This window comes from Hypanus sabinus, assembly GCF_030144855.1.
Source record: "Hypanus sabinus isolate sHypSab1 chromosome 5 unlocalized genomic scaffold, sHypSab1.hap1 SUPER_5_unloc_1, whole genome shotgun sequence".
Taxonomy (NCBI): Eukaryota; Metazoa; Chordata; class Chondrichthyes; order Myliobatiformes; family Dasyatidae; genus Hypanus; species Hypanus sabinus.
In genome coordinates, this window is record NW_026778917.1 from 682,933 (window position 1) to 702,016 (window position 19,084).

The 19,084-nt window shown below is 52.7% G+C and overlaps 1 protein-coding gene across 1 annotated transcript in view; it reads left to right on the plus strand.

Annotated features, from left to right (window-relative positions):
• vps52 (VPS52 subunit of GARP complex) overlaps positions 1-19,084 on the plus strand; it is a 131,155-nt gene that overhangs the window by 68,942 nt on the left and 43,129 nt on the right. The window contains exon 11 of the mRNA XM_059957504.1: positions 5,524-5,657. Within this exon, the coding sequence (XP_059813487.1) occupies positions 5,524-5,657 (134 nt within the window). The remainder of the gene's footprint in view (positions 1-5,523; positions 5,658-19,084) is intronic.

Here is a 19,084-nt window from a genome sequence, read left to right on the forward strand (position 1 = left end):
CTTTCATTCCAAATACTTATAAGACCATAAGTCAAAGGAGCAGGAATAGGACGTTTGGCCCATTGACTTGACTCCACCATTCAATCATGGCTGATCCTTTTTTCCCCTCCTCAGCCCCACTCCCCAGCCTTCTCCCCATATCCTTTGATGTCCTGCCCAATCAGGAACCTATCCAGCCCTGCCTTAAATACACCCAATGACTTGGCCTCCACAGCTGGCTGTGTCAGCAAATTCCACAAATTCACCAACCTCTGGCTAAAGTGATTTCTCTGCAACTCTATCCTGAGGTTGTGCCTTCTCGTCCTAGACCACCCCTCCACCATGGGAAACATCCTTTCCACATCTACTCTGTTTAGGCCTTTCAGCATTTGAATGGTTTCCATGGATCCCCCCTCATCCTTCTAAATTTATTATATGATAATCCTTTCATTCCCAGAATCATCTTTGTGAACCTCCTCTGGACCCTGTCCAATGCCAGCACATCTTTTCTCAGATGAGGGGACCAAAATTGTTCACAATACTCAAGGTGAGGCCTCACCAGTGCCTTATAAGGCCTTAATATCACATCCTTGCTCTTGTATTCTAGACCTCTTGAAATGAATGCTAACATTGCATTTTGCTCTCCTCATGACCCACTCAACCTGTAAGTTGACCTTTAGGATATTCTACACAGAGACTTCTAAGTCCCTTTGCATCTCAGATTTTTGGATTTTCTCCCCATTTAGAAAATAATCTGCACAGTTGTTTAAACTACCAAAGTGCATGACCATGTATTTTCCAACATTCTCCTAAGCTGTCTAAGTCCTTCTGCAGCCTATCTCAAGACCATCTGCTCCTCCACCGATCTTTGTATCATTTGCAAACCTGGCAACAAAGCCATCTATTCCATCATCTAAATCATTGATATACAGGATAAAACAAACTGTTCCAATACCGACCCCTGTAGAACACCACAATCACTGGCAGCTAAACAGAAAAAATCCTTTTATTCCACTTGCTACCTCCTACCAATCAGCCAATGCTCTAACCTTGATAGTAGCTTTCTTATACTACCATGGGCTCTTAACTTGGTAAGCAGCCTCATCTGTGGCACCTTGTCAAAGACCTTCTGAGAGTCCAAATATACAACATCCACTGCATCCCATTTATCTATCCTATGTGTAATTCCTTAAACAATTCCAAGATATTCATCAGGTAAGGTTTTCTGTTAAGGAAACTGTGCTGACTTTGTCTGATCTTATCCTGTGTCACCAAGTACTCCATAGCTTCATCCATAACAATTGACTCCAACATTTTCCCAACCACTGAGGTCAGGCTACTGGTCTATAATTTCCTTTTTGCTGCCTTCCTCCCTCCTTAAGGAGTGGAGTGATAATTGCAATTTTCCAGTCCTGTGGCACCATGCCAAAATCAAAAGATCATTTCTAATGCCTCCACAATCTCTACTGCTACCTTTTTCAGAATCTAGGGTGCAGTTCACTTGGTCTGAGTGACTTATATACCTGGAGGTCTTTCGGGTTCTCTTCCCTCACACACCTCAACATCTGGCACACTGGTAGTGTCTTCCATAGTGAAAACTGATGCAAAATATCATCAACTATTTCAAGGGTGAAGAGACAATTTTGAATGAGGTTGGAGGTGATATCAGATGCAGGACAACTCTGGCAGGGACTGCAAGACATCCTACAAAGACTTCCTACAAAGCGAAACCCAATAGTATGAATGGCAGCGATGCTTCACTACCAGATGAACTCAATGCCTTCTGTGCACGCTTTCAAAGGGAGAACACAACTATGGCTGTGAAGATCCCTGCTGCGCCCAGTGACCCTATGATCTTTGTCTCAGAGGCCGATGTTAGGCTGTCTTTAAAGAGAGTGAACCCTCGTAAGGCAGAAGTTCCCAATGGAATACTCTGAAAACCTGTGCCAACCAACTAGCAGGACATTTTCAACCTTTCGCTGCTATGGGTGGAAGTTCCCACTTGCTTCAAAAAGACAACAATTATACCAGTGCCAAAGAAAAATATTGTGGGCTGCCTTAATGACTCACATCAACACTGATGAAATGCTTTGAGAGGTTGGTCATGATTAGACTGAACTCCTGCCTCAGCAAGGACCTGGACCCATTGCAATTTGCCTATCACCATAACAGATCAACGGTAATCTCAGTGGCTCTTCACATGGCTTTCTCATCACAATCCTTATTGAGAAGTTGCAGAACCTGGGTCTCTGTACCTCCTGCAATTGGATCATCGACTTCCTGACCAGAAGACCACAGTCTGTGCGGATTGGTGATAACATATCCTCCTCACTGATGATCAACACTGGTGCACCTCGGGTGTGTGCTCAGCCCACTGCTCTACTCTCTGTATACACATGATTGTGTGGCTAGGCATATCTCAAATACCATCTACAAATTTGCTGGCAATACAACTATTGTTGGTAGAATCTCAGGTGGTGACAAGAGGGCATTCAGGAGTGAGATATACCAACTAGTGGAATGGTGCCGCAGCAACAACCTGGCACTCAACGTCAGTAAGACAAAAGAGCTGATTGTGGACTTCAGAAAAGATAAGGCGAAGGAACACATACCAATCCTCATAGAGGGATCAGAAATGGAGAGAGAGAACAGCTTCAAGTTCCTGGGTGTCAAGATCTCTGAGGATCTAACCTGGTCCCAACATATTGTTGTAGTCATACGAAGGCAAGACAGCGGCCATACTTTAATAGGAGTTTGAAGAGATTTAGCATGTCAACAAATACACTCAAAAACCTCTCTAGTTGTATAGTTCTATAGTGGAGAGCATTCTGACAGGCTGCATCACTGTCTGGTATGGAGGGGCTACTGAACAGGACCAAAAAAAGCTGCAGAAGGTTGTAAATCTAGTTGGCTCTGTCTTGGGCACTAGCCTACAAAGTACCCAGGACATCTTTAGGGAGCAGTGTCTTAGAAAGGCAGCGTCCATTATTAAGGACCTCCAGCACCCAGGGCATGCCCTTTTCTCACTGTTACCATCAGGTAGGAGATACAGAAGCCTGAAGGCACACACTCAATGATTCAGGAACAGCTTCTTCCCCTCTGCCATCTGATTCCTAAATGGACACAACCTCACTTTTTTAAATATTCAGTATTTCTGTTCTTGTACATTTAAAAAAAATCTATTCAATATATGCAATTGATTTACTTGTTTATTTATCATATTTTATTTTATTTATTATTATGATTTTTTTCTCTCTGCTAGATCATGCATTGCATTGAACTGCTGCTGCTAAGTTAACAAATTTCACATCACATGCCGGTGATAATAAACCTGATTCTGATTCTGAAAATATTCATTTAGTTCACCTGACATCTTCTTGTCCCCTACTATTATTTTTTTGGCCTCATTTCTAGTAGTCCTGTATCCACTCTCTAGCTTGCTAGCTTGCTGTTTCATCTTTTCTCTCCTAATGATTTTTTTAGTTGCTCTCTGTAGCTTTTTGAAAGCTTCCCATTCCTCTATCTTCCCACTAATTTTTGCTTTGTTGTATTTGAAGTTACATCATCTTTGACTTCCCTTGTCAGCCACAGTTGTACTATTTTCCCATTTGAGTACTTCTTCATTTTTGGAATACATCTACCCTGCACCTTCCTCATTTTTCCCGGGAACTCATGCCATTGCTGCTCTGCTGTCATCTCTGTCAGCATTTCCTTCACATTACCTCTGTAATTTCTTTTACTCAGTTGAAATACTACTGTGTCAGACCTTACGTTCTCTTTGTCAAATTTCGAGCTGAACTCAATTGTATTGTGATCACTGGTTCCGAAGGGTTCTTTTACCGTAAGCTCATTAATCGCTTCCGATTCATTACATAACATCCATTTCAGTGTAGCAGATCCCCTAGTTGGCTCAATGACAAACTGCTCTAAAAAGCTATCTCATCGGCATTCAACCTGAGGTCCATTACCAACCTGATTTTCCCAATCGACCTACATGTTTAAATCTCCCATGAGTATTGTAACAATGGTGTTTTGACACGTTTTCTATCTGTAATCTGTGATCCTCGTTCCAGCTACTGTTGGGAGACCTGTATGTAACTGCCATCAGGGTCCTTTTACCCTTTGCAGTTTCTTAACTCAACCCACAAGTATTCAACATCTTCTGATGCTATGTCACATCTTTCTGCTGATTTGATGCCATTCTTTACCAGTAGAGCCACACCACACCCTCTGCCTACCTTCCTATCCAACACAACCTGTAACCTTGGACATTCAGCTCCAAACTACAACCATCTTTCAGCCACAACATTATACTTGGCCATCTGTAAAAGTGCAACAAGATCATCCACCTTTCTTCTTTTATGATATGCATTGAGATATAATACAAATAATACTATATTTGCTAATCTTTTTGATTCTGCGTCCCTAATGCATTGATACTCACCCTGCTGGCTGTAATTTTGTCCAGTCATCTGCCTGCCCTTCCTGACAGTTTGACTGCACACTATCTTTTCTTTTTTACCATTCATCCTTCACTCTGGTTCCCACCCACCTGCCAAATTAGTTTAACCCTTCCCTAACAGCTATAACAAACCTGCCTGCGAGAATATTGGTCCCCCTTGGGTTCATGTGCAAACTGTCACCTTTGTACAAGTCATACATTTCCCAGAAGAGATCCGCATCATTGCACATTAATGTAATTACACTGGTGAATCTTCTCTGAACCTGTCTCCAACACCACTGTATCCTTTTTAATGTAAAAGCACCAGATCTTTGTACTGACAGCATATACCAATTCGGAAATGAGTGAAGTCGTGCATCTTGGAAGGTTGAATTTGATGACAAAGTTAATGCCAGGATTCTTGGTGCAAAGGAACTGGTTAATATTGGGGCTCGCATCCATAGGTCCCTCACAGTTGCCAAGCAAGTTAACTGGGTGGTTAAGAAATTGTAGGTTATGTTGGGCTTTGTTAGTCGGGAGTAAGTTCAAGAGCCATGAGGTAATGTTGCAACTCTAAAATTCTGGTTAGATTACACACATTCTGGTTCTGCCACCTCATTATAGGAAGGATATGGAAGCTAGTTGTCTTCAGCAAGGCAGATGCCAGGAATTAAACACACTGCTGGGGAACTCAGCACGTCAGGCAGCATCTGTGGAGAGAAATAACCAGTTGAAATTTCGGACTGATGGAGAGAGGGTCTGTGCAGAATATATTGTGTTAAGACCCGGATTGTAAACACACTGCTGGGGAACTCAGCATGCCAGGCAGCATCTATGGAGAGGAATAAACAGTCAACACTGTATACCCAGACCCTCCCTTCATCAGTCCTGCTCTGTGTTGCTCTGCATTTCCAGTATCTGCAGAATCTCGTTTATGGCCAGCGTGGTAAACTGATGCAGAACTTCTCCTGATTAGAGTCGATGTTCTGGCCCTGTTTGATAAGAACAGTACACAAAATAATCTTTGACCCGAGTACTCTCTGCCTTTGACTGCAGCTTGGTTAATTCAGTAGTTTTTTTAAAATCCTTGACTCACTGTTCACGCTTTTTCTCCAAGCCATCACTGAAAAACCGCAACACTATTTTTACCTTGGGAAACCGAGGTAACGTGATCGTGCCATCGGAACTGGAAGCGCCGATCATAGTGCCCCATGCAGCACAGAAGAACGATACTCGGGTAAGCTTGGCCTCGTCAGACTGATACTCAGATGTACTTATGACATGCACAGGGAACCATACAGTGAAATATGTCGTTTGCATCAAGGACCAACACAACTCTAAAGGTGTGCTGGGGACAGCCTGTAAAAGTTGCCACATGTGTCAGTGCCATCGTAGCAATCCCACAATGCTTGGCAGAATAACACAACAAAATAACAGTAGCACGCCAAGTGCCCTTCCCAGCCATTCGCACACAGATGAGCCTCCAACCCCAGGAAAGGCCGCCTCTGGCCACTGACCCCTGAACCCATTCCTTCAGACTTCTACTCTCATTCTCTGGCCTGGACTCTCCGACATGTTGACTTTACCCCTCCAACCCCCATTCCCTGTCCTGGACTCTCAGTCACTCAGACATCACCCCTCCAACCTCCATTCCCTGTCCTGGACTCTCAGTCACTCAGACATCACCCCTCCAACCTCCATTCCCTGTCCTGGACTCTCAGACACGTAGACATCACCCCTCCAACCTCCATTCCCTGTCCTGGACTCTCAGACACATAGACGTCACCCCTCCAACCTCCATTCCCTGTCCCGGACTCTCAGACACTCAGACATCACCCCTCCAACCTCCATTCCCTGTCCTGGACTCTCAGTCACTCAGACATCACCCCTCCAACCTCCATTCCCTGTCCTGGACTCTCAGACATGTAGACGTCACCCCTCCAACCTCCATTCCCTGTCCCGGACTCTCAGACACTCAGACATCACCCCTCCAGGCTCCATTCCCTGTCCCGGACTCAGACTCTCAGACATCACCCCTCCAACCTCCATTCCCTGTCCTGGACTCTCAGTCACTCAGACATCACCCCTCCAACCTCCATTCCCTGTCCTGGACTCTCAGACATGTAGACGTCACCCCTCCAACCTCCATTCCCTGTCCCGGACTCTCAGACACTCAGACATCACCCCTCCAGGCTCCATTCCCTGTCCCGGACTCAGACTCTAAGACATCACCACTCCAACCTCCATTCCCTGTCCTGGACTCTCAGTCACTCAGACATCACCCCTCCAACCTCCATTCCCTGTCCTGGACTCTCAGACATGTAGACGTCACCCCTCCAACCTCCATTCCCTGCCCCGGACTCTCAGACACTCAGACATCACCCCTCCAGGCTCCATTCCCTGTCCCGGACTCAGACTCTCAGACATCACCCCTCCAACCTCCATTCCCTGTCCTGGACTCTCAGACACATAGACGTCACCCCTCCAACCTCCATTCCCTGTCCCGGACTCTCAGACACTCAGACATCACCCCTCCAACGTCCATTCCCTGTCCTGGACTCTCAGTCACTCAGACATCACCCCTCCAACCTCCATTCCCTGTCCTGGACTCTCAGACATGTAGACGTCACCCCTCCAACCTCCATTCCCTGTCCCGGACTCTCAGACACTCAGACATCACCCCTCCAGGCTCCATTCCCTGTCCCGGACTCAGACTCTCAGACATCACCCCTCCAACCTCCATTCCCTGTCCCGGACTCTCAGACACGTAGACATCACCCCTCCAACGTCCATTCCCTGTCCTGGACTCCCAGACACGTAGACATCACCTCTCCAACGTCCATTCCCTGTCCCGGACTCTCAGACACGTAGACATCACCCCTCCAACCTCCATTCCCTGTCCTGGACTCCCAGACACGTAGACATCACCCCTCCAACCTCCATTCCCTGTCCTGGACTCTCGGACACGTAGACATCACCCCTCCAACCTCCATTCCCTGTCCCGGACTCTCAGACACTCAGACATCACCCCTCCAACCTCCATTCCCTGTCCTGGACTCTCAGACACGTAGACATCACCCCTCCAACCTCCATTCCCTGTCCTGGACTCTCAGACACGTAGACATCACCCCTCCAACCTCCATTCCCTGTCCCGGACTCTCAGACACGTAGACATCACCCCTCCAACCTCCATTCCCTGTCCCGGACTCTCAGACACATAGACATCACCCCTCCAACCTCCATTCCCTGTCCCGGACTCTCAGACATGAAGACATCACCCCTCCAACCTCCATTCCCTGTCCCGGACTCTCAGACACTCAGACATCACCCCTCCAACCTCCATTCCCTGTCCCGGACTCTCAGACATGAAGACATCACCCCTCCAACCTCCATTCCCTGTCCCGGACTCTCAGACACGTAGACATCACCCCTCCAACCTCAATTCCCTGTCCCGGACTCTCAGACACGTAGACATCACCCCTCCAACCTCCATTCCCTGTCCCGGACTCTCAGACACGTAGACATCACCCCTCCAACCTCCATTCCCTGTCCTGGACTCTCAGACACATAGACATCACCCCTCCAACCTCCATTCCCTGTCCCGGACTCTCAGACACGTAGACATCACCCCTCCAACCTCCATTCCCTGTCCCGGACTCTCAGACACGTAGACATCACCCCTCCAACCTCCATTCCCTGTCCTGGACTCTCAGACACATAGACATCACCCCTCCAACCTCCATTCCCTGTCCTGGACTCTCAGACATGTAGACATCACCCCTCCAACCTCCTTTCCCTGTCCCGGACTCTCAGACACGTAGACATCACCCCTCCAACCTCCATTCCCTGTCCCGGACTCTCAGACACGTAGACATCACCCCTCCAACCTCCATTCCCTGTCTTGGACTCTCAGACACTCAGGCATCACCCCTCCAACCTCCATTCCCTGTCCCGGACTCTCAGACACGTAGACATCACCCCTCCAACCTCCATTCCCTGTCCCGGACTCTCAGACACGTAGACATCACCCCTCCAACCTCCATTCCCTGTCCCGGACTCTCAGACACGTAGACATCACCCCTCCAACCTCCATTCCCTGTCCTGGACTCTCAGACATGTAGACATCACCCCTCCAACCTCCATTCCCTGTCCTGGACTCTCAGACACGTAGACATCACCCCTCCAACCTCCATTCCCTGTCCCGGACTCTCAGACACGTAGACATCACCCCTCCAACCTCCATTCCCTGTCCCGGACTCTCAGACACGTAGACATCACCCCTCCAACCTCCATTCCCTGTCCCGGACTCTCAGACACGTAGACATCACCCCTCCAACCTCCATTCCCTGTCCTGGACTCTCAGACATGTAGACATCACCCCTCCAACCTCCATTCCCTGTCCTGGACTCTCAGACACGTAGACATCACCCCTCCAACCTCCATTCCCTGTCCTGGACTCTCAGACACGTAGACATCACCCCTCCAACCTCCATTCCCTGTCCTGGACTCTCAGACACGTAGACATCACCCCTCCAACCTCCATTCCCTGTCCTGGACTCTCAGACACGAAGACGTCACCCCTCCAACCTCCATTCCCAGGCCTGGACTCTCAGTCACTCAGCCATCACCCCTCCAACCTCCATTCCCAGGCCTGGACTCAGACACGTAGACATCACCCCTCCAACCTGCATTCCCTGTCCCGGACTCTCAGACACGCAGACATCACCCCTCCAACCTCCATTCCCCGGCCTGGACTCTCAGACACGTAGACATCACCCCTCCAACCTCCATTCCCTGTCCCGGACTCTCAGAAACTCAGACATCACCTCTCCAACCTCCATTCCCTGTCCTGGACTCTCAGACACGAAGACATCACCCCTCCAACCTCCATTCCCTGGCCTGGACTCTCAGACACTCAGACATCACCCCTCCAACCTCCATTCCCTGTCCTGGACTCTCAGACATGAAGACATCACCCCTCCAACCTCCATTCCCTGTCCTGGACTCTCAGACACGAAGACGTCACCCCTCCAACCTCCATTCCCTGTCCCGGACTCTCAGACACTCAGACATCACCCCTCCAACCTCCATTCCCTGTCCTGGACTCTCAGACACACAGACATCACCCCTCCAACCTCCATTCCCTGTCCCGGACTCTCAGACACTCAGACATCACCCCTCCAACCTCCATTCCCTGTCCCGGACTCTCAGACACTTAGACATCACCCCTCCAACCTCCATTCCCTGTCCCGGACTCTCAGACACGTAGACATCACCCCTCCAACCTCCATTCCCTGTCCCGGACTCTCAGACACGTAGACATCACCCCTCCAACCTCCATTCCCCGGCCTGGACTCTCAGACACGTAGACATCACCCCTCCAACCTCCATTCCCCGGCCTGGACTCTCAGACACGTAGACATCACCCCTCCAACCTCCATTCCCCGGCCTGGACTCTCAGACACTCAGACATCACCCCTCCAACCTCCATTCCCTGTCCCGGACTCTCAGACACTCAGACATCACCCCTCCAACCTCCATTCCCCGGCCTGGACTCTCAGACACTCAGACATCACACCTCCAACCTCCATTCCCTGTCCTGGACTCTCAGACACGTAGACATCACCCCTCCAACCTCCATTCCCTGTCCCGGACTCTCAGACACTCAGACATCACACCTCCAACCTCCATTCCCTGTCCTGGACTCTCAGACACTCAGACATCACCCCTCCAACCTCCATTCCCTGTCCTGGACTCTCAGACATGTAGACATCACCCCTCCAACCTCCATTCCCTGTCCTGGACTCTCAGACATGTAGACATCACCCCTCCAACCTCCATTCCCTGTCCTGGACTCTCAGACACGTAGACATCACCCCTCCAACCTCCATTCCCTGTCCTGGACTCTCAGACATGTAGACATCACCCCTCCAACCTCCATTCCCTGTCCTGGACTCTCAGACACGTAGACATCACCCCTCCAACCTCCATTCCCAGGCCTGGACTCTCAGTCACTCAGCCATCACCCCTCCAACCTCCATTCCCTGTCCCGGACTCTCAGACACGAAGACGTCACCCCTCCAACCTCCATTCCCTGTCCCGGACTCTCAGACACTCAGACATCACCCCTCCAACCTCCATTCCCTGTCCCGGACTCTCAGACACGCAGACATCACCCCTCCAACCTCCATTCCCTGTCCTGGACTCTCAGACATGTAGACGTCACCCCTCCAACCTCCATTCCCTGTCCCGGACTCTCAGACACTCAGACATCACCCCTCCAGGCTCCATTCCCTGTCCCGGACTCAGACTCTCAGACATCACCCCTCCAACCTCCATTCCCTGTCCTGGACTCTCAGACACATAGACGTCACCCCTCCAACCTCCATTCCCTGTCCCGGACTCTCAGACACTCAGACATCACCCCTCCAACGTCCATTCCCTGTCCTGGACTCTCAGTCACTCAGACATCACCCCTCCAACCTCCATTCCCTGTCCTGGACTCTCAGACATGTAGACGTCACCCCTCCAACCTCCATTCCCTGTCCCGGACTCTCAGACACTCAGACATCACCCCTCCAGGCTCCATTCCCTGTCCCGGACTCAGACTCTCAGACATCACCCCTCCAACCTCCATTCCCTGTCCCGGACTCTCAGACACGTAGACATCACCCCTCCAACCTCCATTCCCTGTCCTGGACTCTCAGACACTCAGACATCACCCCTCCAACGTCCATTCCCTGTCCTGGACTCCCAGACACGTAGACATCACCTCTCCAACGTCCATTCCCTGTCCCGGACTCTCAGACACGTAGACATCACCCCTCCAACCTCCATTCCCTGTCCTGGACTCCCAGACACGTAGACATCACCCCTCCAACCTCCATTCCCTGTCCTGGACTCTCGGACACGTAGACATCACCCCTCCAACCTCCATTCCCTGTCCCGGACTCTCAGACACTCAGACATCACCCCTCCAACCTCCATTCCCCGGCCTGGACTCTCAGACACTCAGACATCACACCTCCAACCTCCATTCCCTGTCCTGGACTCTCAGACACGTAGACATCACCCCTCCAACCTCCATTCCCTGTCCCGGACTCTCAGACACTCAGACATCACACCTCCAACCTCCATTCCCTGTCCTGGACTCTCAGACACTCAGACATCACCCCTCCAACCTCCATTCCCTGTCCTGGACTCTCAGACATGTAGACATCACCCCTCCAACCTCCATTCCCTGTCCTGGACTCTCAGACATGTAGACATCACCCCTCCAACCTCCATTCCCTGTCCTGGACTCTCAGACACGTAGACATCACCCCTCCAACCTCCATTCCCTGTCCTGGACTCTCAGACATGTAGACATCACCCCTCCAACCTCCATTCCCTGTCCTGGACTCTCAGACACGTAGACATCACCCCTCCAACCTCCATTCCCAGGCCTGGACTCTCAGTCACTCAGCCATCACCCCTCCAACCTCCATTCCCTGTCCCGGACTCTCAGACACGAAGACGTCACCCCTCCAACCTCCATTCCCTGTCCCGGACTCTCAGACACTCAGACATCACCCCTCCAACCTCCATTCCCTGTCCCGGACTCTCAGACACGCAGACATCACCCCTCCAACCTCCATTCCCTGTCCTGGACTCTCAGACATGTAGACGTCACCCCTCCAACCTCCATTCCCTGTCCCGGACTCTCAGACACTCAGACATCACCCCTCCAGGCTCCATTCCCTGTCCCGGACTCAGACTCTCAGACATCACCCCTCCAACCTCCATTCCCTGTCCTGGACTCTCAGACACATAGACGTCACCCCTCCAACCTCCATTCCCTGTCCCGGACTCTCAGACACTCAGACATCACCCCTCCAACGTCCATTCCCTGTCCTGGACTCTCAGTCACTCAGACATCACCCCTCCAACCTCCATTCCCTGTCCTGGACTCTCAGACATGTAGACGTCACCCCTCCAACCTCCATTCCCTGTCCCGGACTCTCAGACACTCAGACATCACCCCTCCAGGCTCCATTCCCTGTCCCGGACTCAGACTCTCAGACATCACCCCTCCAACCTCCATTCCCTGTCCCGGACTCTCAGACACGTAGACATCACCCCTCCAACCTCCATTCCCTGTCCTGGACTCTCAGACACTCAGACATCACCCCTCCAACGTCCATTCCCTGTCCTGGACTCCCAGACACGTAGACATCACCTCTCCAACGTCCATTCCCTGTCCCGGACTCTCAGACACGTAGACATCACCCCTCCAACCTCCATTCCCTGTCCTGGACTCCCAGACACGTAGACATCACCCCTCCAACCTCCATTCCCTGTCCTGGACTCTCGGACACGTAGACATCACCCCTCCAACCTCCATTCCCTGTCCCGGACTCTCAGACACTCAGACATCACCCCTCCAACCTCCATTCCCTGTCCTGGACTCTCAGACACGTAGACATCACCCCTCCAACCTCCATTCCCTGTCCTGGACTCTCAGACACGTAGACATCACCCCTCCAACCTCCATTCCCTGTCCCGGACTCTCAGACACGTAGACATCACCCCTCCAACCTCCATTCCCTGTCCCGGACTCTCAGACACATAGACATCACCCCTCCAACCTCCATTCCCTGTCCCGGACTCTCAGACATGAAGACATCACCCCTCCAACCTCCATTCCCTGTCCCGGACTCTCAGACATGAAGACATCACCCCTCCAACCTCCATTCCCTGTCCCGGACTCTCAGACACGTAGACATCACCCCTCCAACCTCAATTCCCTGTCCCGGACTCTCAGACACGTAGACATCACCCCTCCAACCTCCATTCCCTGTCCCGGACTCTCAGACACGTAGACATCACCCCTCCAACCTCCATTCCCTGTCCCGGACTCTCAGACACGTAGACATCACCCCTCCAACCTCCATTCCCTGTCCTGGACTCTCAGACACATAGACATCACCCCTCCAACCTCCATTCCCTGTCCTGGACTCTCAGACATGTAGACATCACCCCTCCAACCTCCTTTCCCTGTCCCGGACTCTCAGACACGTAGACATCACCCCTCCAACCTCCATTCCCTGTCCCGGACTCTCAGACACGTAGACATCACCCCTCCAACCTCCATTCCCTGTCTTGGACTCTCAGACACTCAGGCATCACCCCTCCAACCTCCATTCCCTGTCCCGGACTCTCAGACACGTAGACATCACCCCTCCAACCTCCATTCCCTGTCCCGGACTCTCAGACACGTAGACATCACCCCTCCAACCTCCATTCCCTGTCCCGGACTCTCAGACACGTAGACATCACCCCTCCAACCTCCATTCCCTGTCCTGGACTCTCAGACATGTAGACATCACCCCTCCAACCTCCATTCCCTGTCCTGGACTCTCAGACACGTAGACATCACCCCTCCAACCTCCATTCCCTGTCCCGGACTCTCAGACACGTAGACATCACCCCTCCAACCTCCATTCCCTGTCCCGGACTCTCAGACACGTAGACATCACCCCTCCAACCTCCATTCCCTGTCCCGGACTCTCAGACACGTAGACATCACCCCTCCAACCTCCATTCCCTGTCCTGGACTCTCAGACATGTAGACATCACCCCTCCAACCTCCATTCCCTGTCCTGGACTCTCAGACACGTAGACATCACCCCTCCAACCTCCATTCCCTGTCCTGGACTCTCAGACACGTAGACATCACCCCTCCAACCTCCATTCCCTGTCCTGGACTCTCAGACACGTAGACATCACCCCTCCAACCTCCATTCCCTGTCCTGGACTCTCAGACACGAAGACGTCACCCCTCCAACCTCCATTCCCAGGCCTGGACTCTCAGTCACTCAGCCATCACCCCTCCAACTTCCATTCCCAGGCCTGGACTCAGACACGTAGACATCACCCCTCCAACCTGCATTCCCTGTCCCGGACTCTCAGACACGCAGACATCACCCCTCCAACCTCCATTCCCCGGCCTGGACTCTCGGACACGTAGACATCACCCCTCCAACCTCCATTCCCTGTCCCGGACTCTCAGACACTCAGACATCACCCCTCCAACCTCCATTCCCTGTCCTGGACTCTCAGACACGTAGACATCACCCCTCCAACCTCCATTCCCTGTCCTGGACTCTCAGACACGTAGACATCACCCCTCCAACCTCCATTCCCTGTCCCGGACTCTCAGACACGTAGACATCACCCCTCCAACCTCCATTCCCTGTCCCGGACTCTCAGACACATAGACATCACCCCTCCAACCTCCATTCCCTGTCCCGGACTCTCAGACATGAAGACATCACCCCTCCAACCTCCATTCCCTGTCCCGGACTCTCAGACACTCAGACATCACCCCTCCAACCTCCATTCCCTGTCCCGGACTCTCAGACATGAAGACATCACCCCTCCAACCTCCATTCCCTGTCCCGGACTCTCAGACACGTAGACATCACCCCTCCAACCTCAATTCCCTGTCCCGGACTCTCAGACACGTAGACATCACCCCTCCAACCTCCATTCCCTGTCCCGGACTCTCAGACACGTAGACATCACCCCTCCAACCTCCATTCCCTGTCCCGGACTCTCAGACACGTAGACATCACCCCTCCAACCTCCATTCCCTGTCCTGGACTCTCAGACACATAGACATCACCCCTCCAACCTCCATTCCCTGTCCTGGACTCTCAGACATGTAGACATCACCCCTCCAACCTCCTTTCCCTGTCCCGGACTCTCAGACACGTAGACATCACCCCTCCAACCTCCATTCCCTGTCCCGGACTCTCAGACACGTAGACATCACCCCTCCAACCTCCATTCCCTGTCTTGGACTCTCAGACACTCAGGCATCACCCCTCCAACCTCCATTCCCTGTCCCGGACTCTCAGACACGTAGACATCACCCCTCCAACCTCCATTCCCTGTCCTGGACTCTCAGACACGTAGACATCACCCCTCCAACCTCCATTCCCTGTCCCGGACTCTCAGACACGTAGACATCACCCCTCCAACCTCCATTCCCTGTCCTGGACTCTCAGACATGTAGACATCACCCCTCCAACCTCCATTCCCTGTCCTGGACTCTCAGACACGTAGACATCACCACTCCAACCTCCATTCCCTGTCCCGGACTCTCAGACACGTAGACATCACCCCTCCAACCTCCATTCCCTGTCCCGGACTCTCAGACACGTAGACATCACCCCTCCAACCTCCATTCCCTGTCCCGGACTCTCAGACACGTAGACATCACCCCTCCAACCTCCATTCCCTGTCCTGGACTCTCAGACATGTAGACATCACCCCTCCAACCTCCATTCCCTGTCCTGGACTCTCAGACACGTAGACATCACCCCTCCAACCTCCATTCCCTGTCCTGGACTCTCAGACACGTAGACATCACCCCTCCAACCTCCATTCCCTGTCCTGGACTCTCAGACACGTAGACATCACCCCTCCAACCTCCATTCCCTGTCCTGGACTCTCAGACACGAAGACGTCACCCCTCCAACCTCCATTCCCAGGCCTGGACTCTCAGTCACTCAGCCATCACCCCTCCAACCTCCATTCCCAGGCCTGGACTCAGACACGTAGACATCACCCCTCCAACCTGCATTCCCTGTCCCGGACTCTCAGACACGCAGACATCACCCCTCCAACCTCCATTCCCCGGCCTGGACTCTCAGACACGTAGACATCACCCCTCCAACCTCCATTCCCTGTCCCGGACTCTCAGAAACTCAGACATCACCTCTCCAACCTCCATTCCCTGTCCTGGACTCTCAGACACGAAGACATCACCCCTCCAACCTCCATTCCCTGGCCTGGACTCTCAGACACTCAGACATCACCCCTCCAACCTCCATTCCCTGTCCTGGACTCTCAGACATGAAGACATCACCCCTCCAACCTCCATTCCCCGGCCTGGAGTCTCAGACACGTAGACATCACCCCTCCAACCTCCATTCCCTGTCCTGGACTCTCAGACACGTAGACATCACCCCTCCAACCTCCATTCCCTGGCCTGGACTCTCAGACACTCAGACATCACCCCTCCAACCTCCATTCCCTGTCCTGGACTCTCAGACACGAAGACGTCACCCCTCCAACCTCCATTCCCTGTCCCGGACTCTCAGACACTCAGACATCACCCCTCCAACCTCCATTCCCTGTCCTGGACTCTCAGACACACAGACATCACCCCTCCAACCTCCATTCCCTGTCCCGGACTCTCAGACACTCAGACATCACCCCTCCAACCTCCATTCCCTGTCCCGGACTCTCAGACACTTAGACATCACCCCTCCAACCTCCATTCCCTGTCCCGGACTCTCAGACACGTAGACATCACCCCTCCAACCTCCATTCCCTGTCCCGGACTCTCAGACACGTAGACATCACCCCTCCAACCTCCATTCCCCGGCCTGGACTCTCAGACACGTAGACATCACCCCTCCAACCTCCATTCCCCGGCCTGGACTCTCAGACACGTAGACATCACCCCTCCAACCTCCATTCCCCGGCCTGGACTCTCAGACACTCAGACATCACCCCTCCAACCTCCATTCCCTGTCCCGGACTCTCAGACACTCAGACATCACCCCTCCAACCTCCATTCCCCGGCCTGGACTCTCAGACACTCAGACATCACACCTCCAACCTCCATTCCCTGTCCTGGACTCTCAGACACATAGACATCACCCCTCCAACCTCCATTCCCTGTCCCGGACTCTCAGACACTCAGACATCACACCTCCAACCTCCATTCCCTGTCCTGGACTCTCAGACACTCAGACATCACCCCTCCAACCTCCATTCCCTGTCCTGGACTCTCAGACATGTAGACATCACCCCTCCAACCTCCATTCCCTGTCCTGGACTCTCAGACATGTAGACATCACCCCTCCAACCTCCATTCCCTGTCCTGGACTCTCAGACACGTAGACATCACCCCTCCAACCTCCATTCCCTGTCCTGGACTCTCAGACATGTAGACATCACCCCTCCAACCTCCATTCCCTGTCCTGGACTCTCAGACACGTAGACATCACCCCTCCAACCTCCATTCCCTGTCCCGGACTCTCAGACACGAAGACGTCACCCCTCCAACCTCCATTCCCTGTCCCGGACTCTCAGACACTCAGACATCACCCCTCCAACCTCCATTCCCTGTCCCGGACTCTCAGACACGCAGACATCACCCCTCCAACCTCCATTCCCTGTCCCGGACTCAGACTCTCAGACATCACCCCTCCAACCTCCATTCCCTGTCCCGGACTCTCAGACACGTAGACATCACCCCTTCAACCTCCATTCCCTGTCCTGGACTCTCAGACACGTAGACATCACCCCTCCAACCTCCATTCCCTGTCCTGGACTCCCAGACACGTAGACATCACCCCTCCAACCTCCATTCCCTGTCCTGGACTCTCAGACATGTAGACATCACCCCTCCAACCTCCATTCCCTGTCCTGGACTCTCGGACACGTAGACATCACCCCTCCAACCTCCATTCCCTGTCCTGGGCTCTCAGACATGTAGACATCACCCCTCCAACCTCCATTCCCTGTCCTGGACTCTCAGACACTCAGACATCACCCCTCCAACCTCCATTCCCTGTCCCGGACTCTCAGACACTCAGACATCACCCCTCCAACCTGCATTCCCTGTCCCGGACTCTCAGACACGCAGACATCACCCCTCCAACCTCCATTCCCTGTCCTGGACTCTCAGACACGAAGTCATCACCCCTCCAACCTCCATTCCCTGGCCTGGACTCTCAGACACTCAGACATCACCCCTCCAACCTCCATTCCCCGGCCTGGACTCTCAGACACGTAGACATCACCCCTCCAACCTCCATTCCCTGTCCTGGACTCTCAGACACGTAGACATCACCCCTCCAACCTCCATTCCCTGTCCTGGACTCTCAGACACGAAGACGTCACCCCTCTAACCTCCATTCCCTGTCCCGGACTCTCAGACACTCAGACATCACCCCTCCAACCTCCATTCCCTGTCCTGGACTCTCAGACACGTAGACATCACCCCTCCAACCTCCATTCCCTGTCCTGGACTCCCAGACACGTAGACATCACCCCTCCAACCTCCATTCCCTGTCCTGGACTCTCAGACACGTAGACATCACCTCTCCAACGTCCATTCCCTGTCCTGGACTCTCAGACACTCAGACATCACCCCTCCAACCTCCATTCCCCGGCCTGGACTCTCAGACACTCAGACATCACCCCTCCAACCTCCATTCCCTGTCCTGGACTCTCAGACACTCAGACATCACCCCTCCAACCTCCATTCCCTGTCCCGGACTCTCAGACACGTAGACATCACCCCTCCAACCTCCATTCCCTGTCCCGGACTCTCAGACACTCAGACATCACCCCTCCAACCTCCATTCCCCGGCCTGGACTCTCAGACACGTAGACATCACCCCTCCAACCTCCATTCCCCGGCCTGGACTCTCAGACACGTAGACATCACCCCTCCAACCTCCATTCCCCGGCCTGGACTCTCAGACACTCAGACATCACCCCTCCAACCTCCATTCCTTGTCCCGGACTCTCAGACACTCAGACATCACACCTCCAACCTCCATTCCCTGTCCCGGACTCTCAGACACTCAGACATCACCC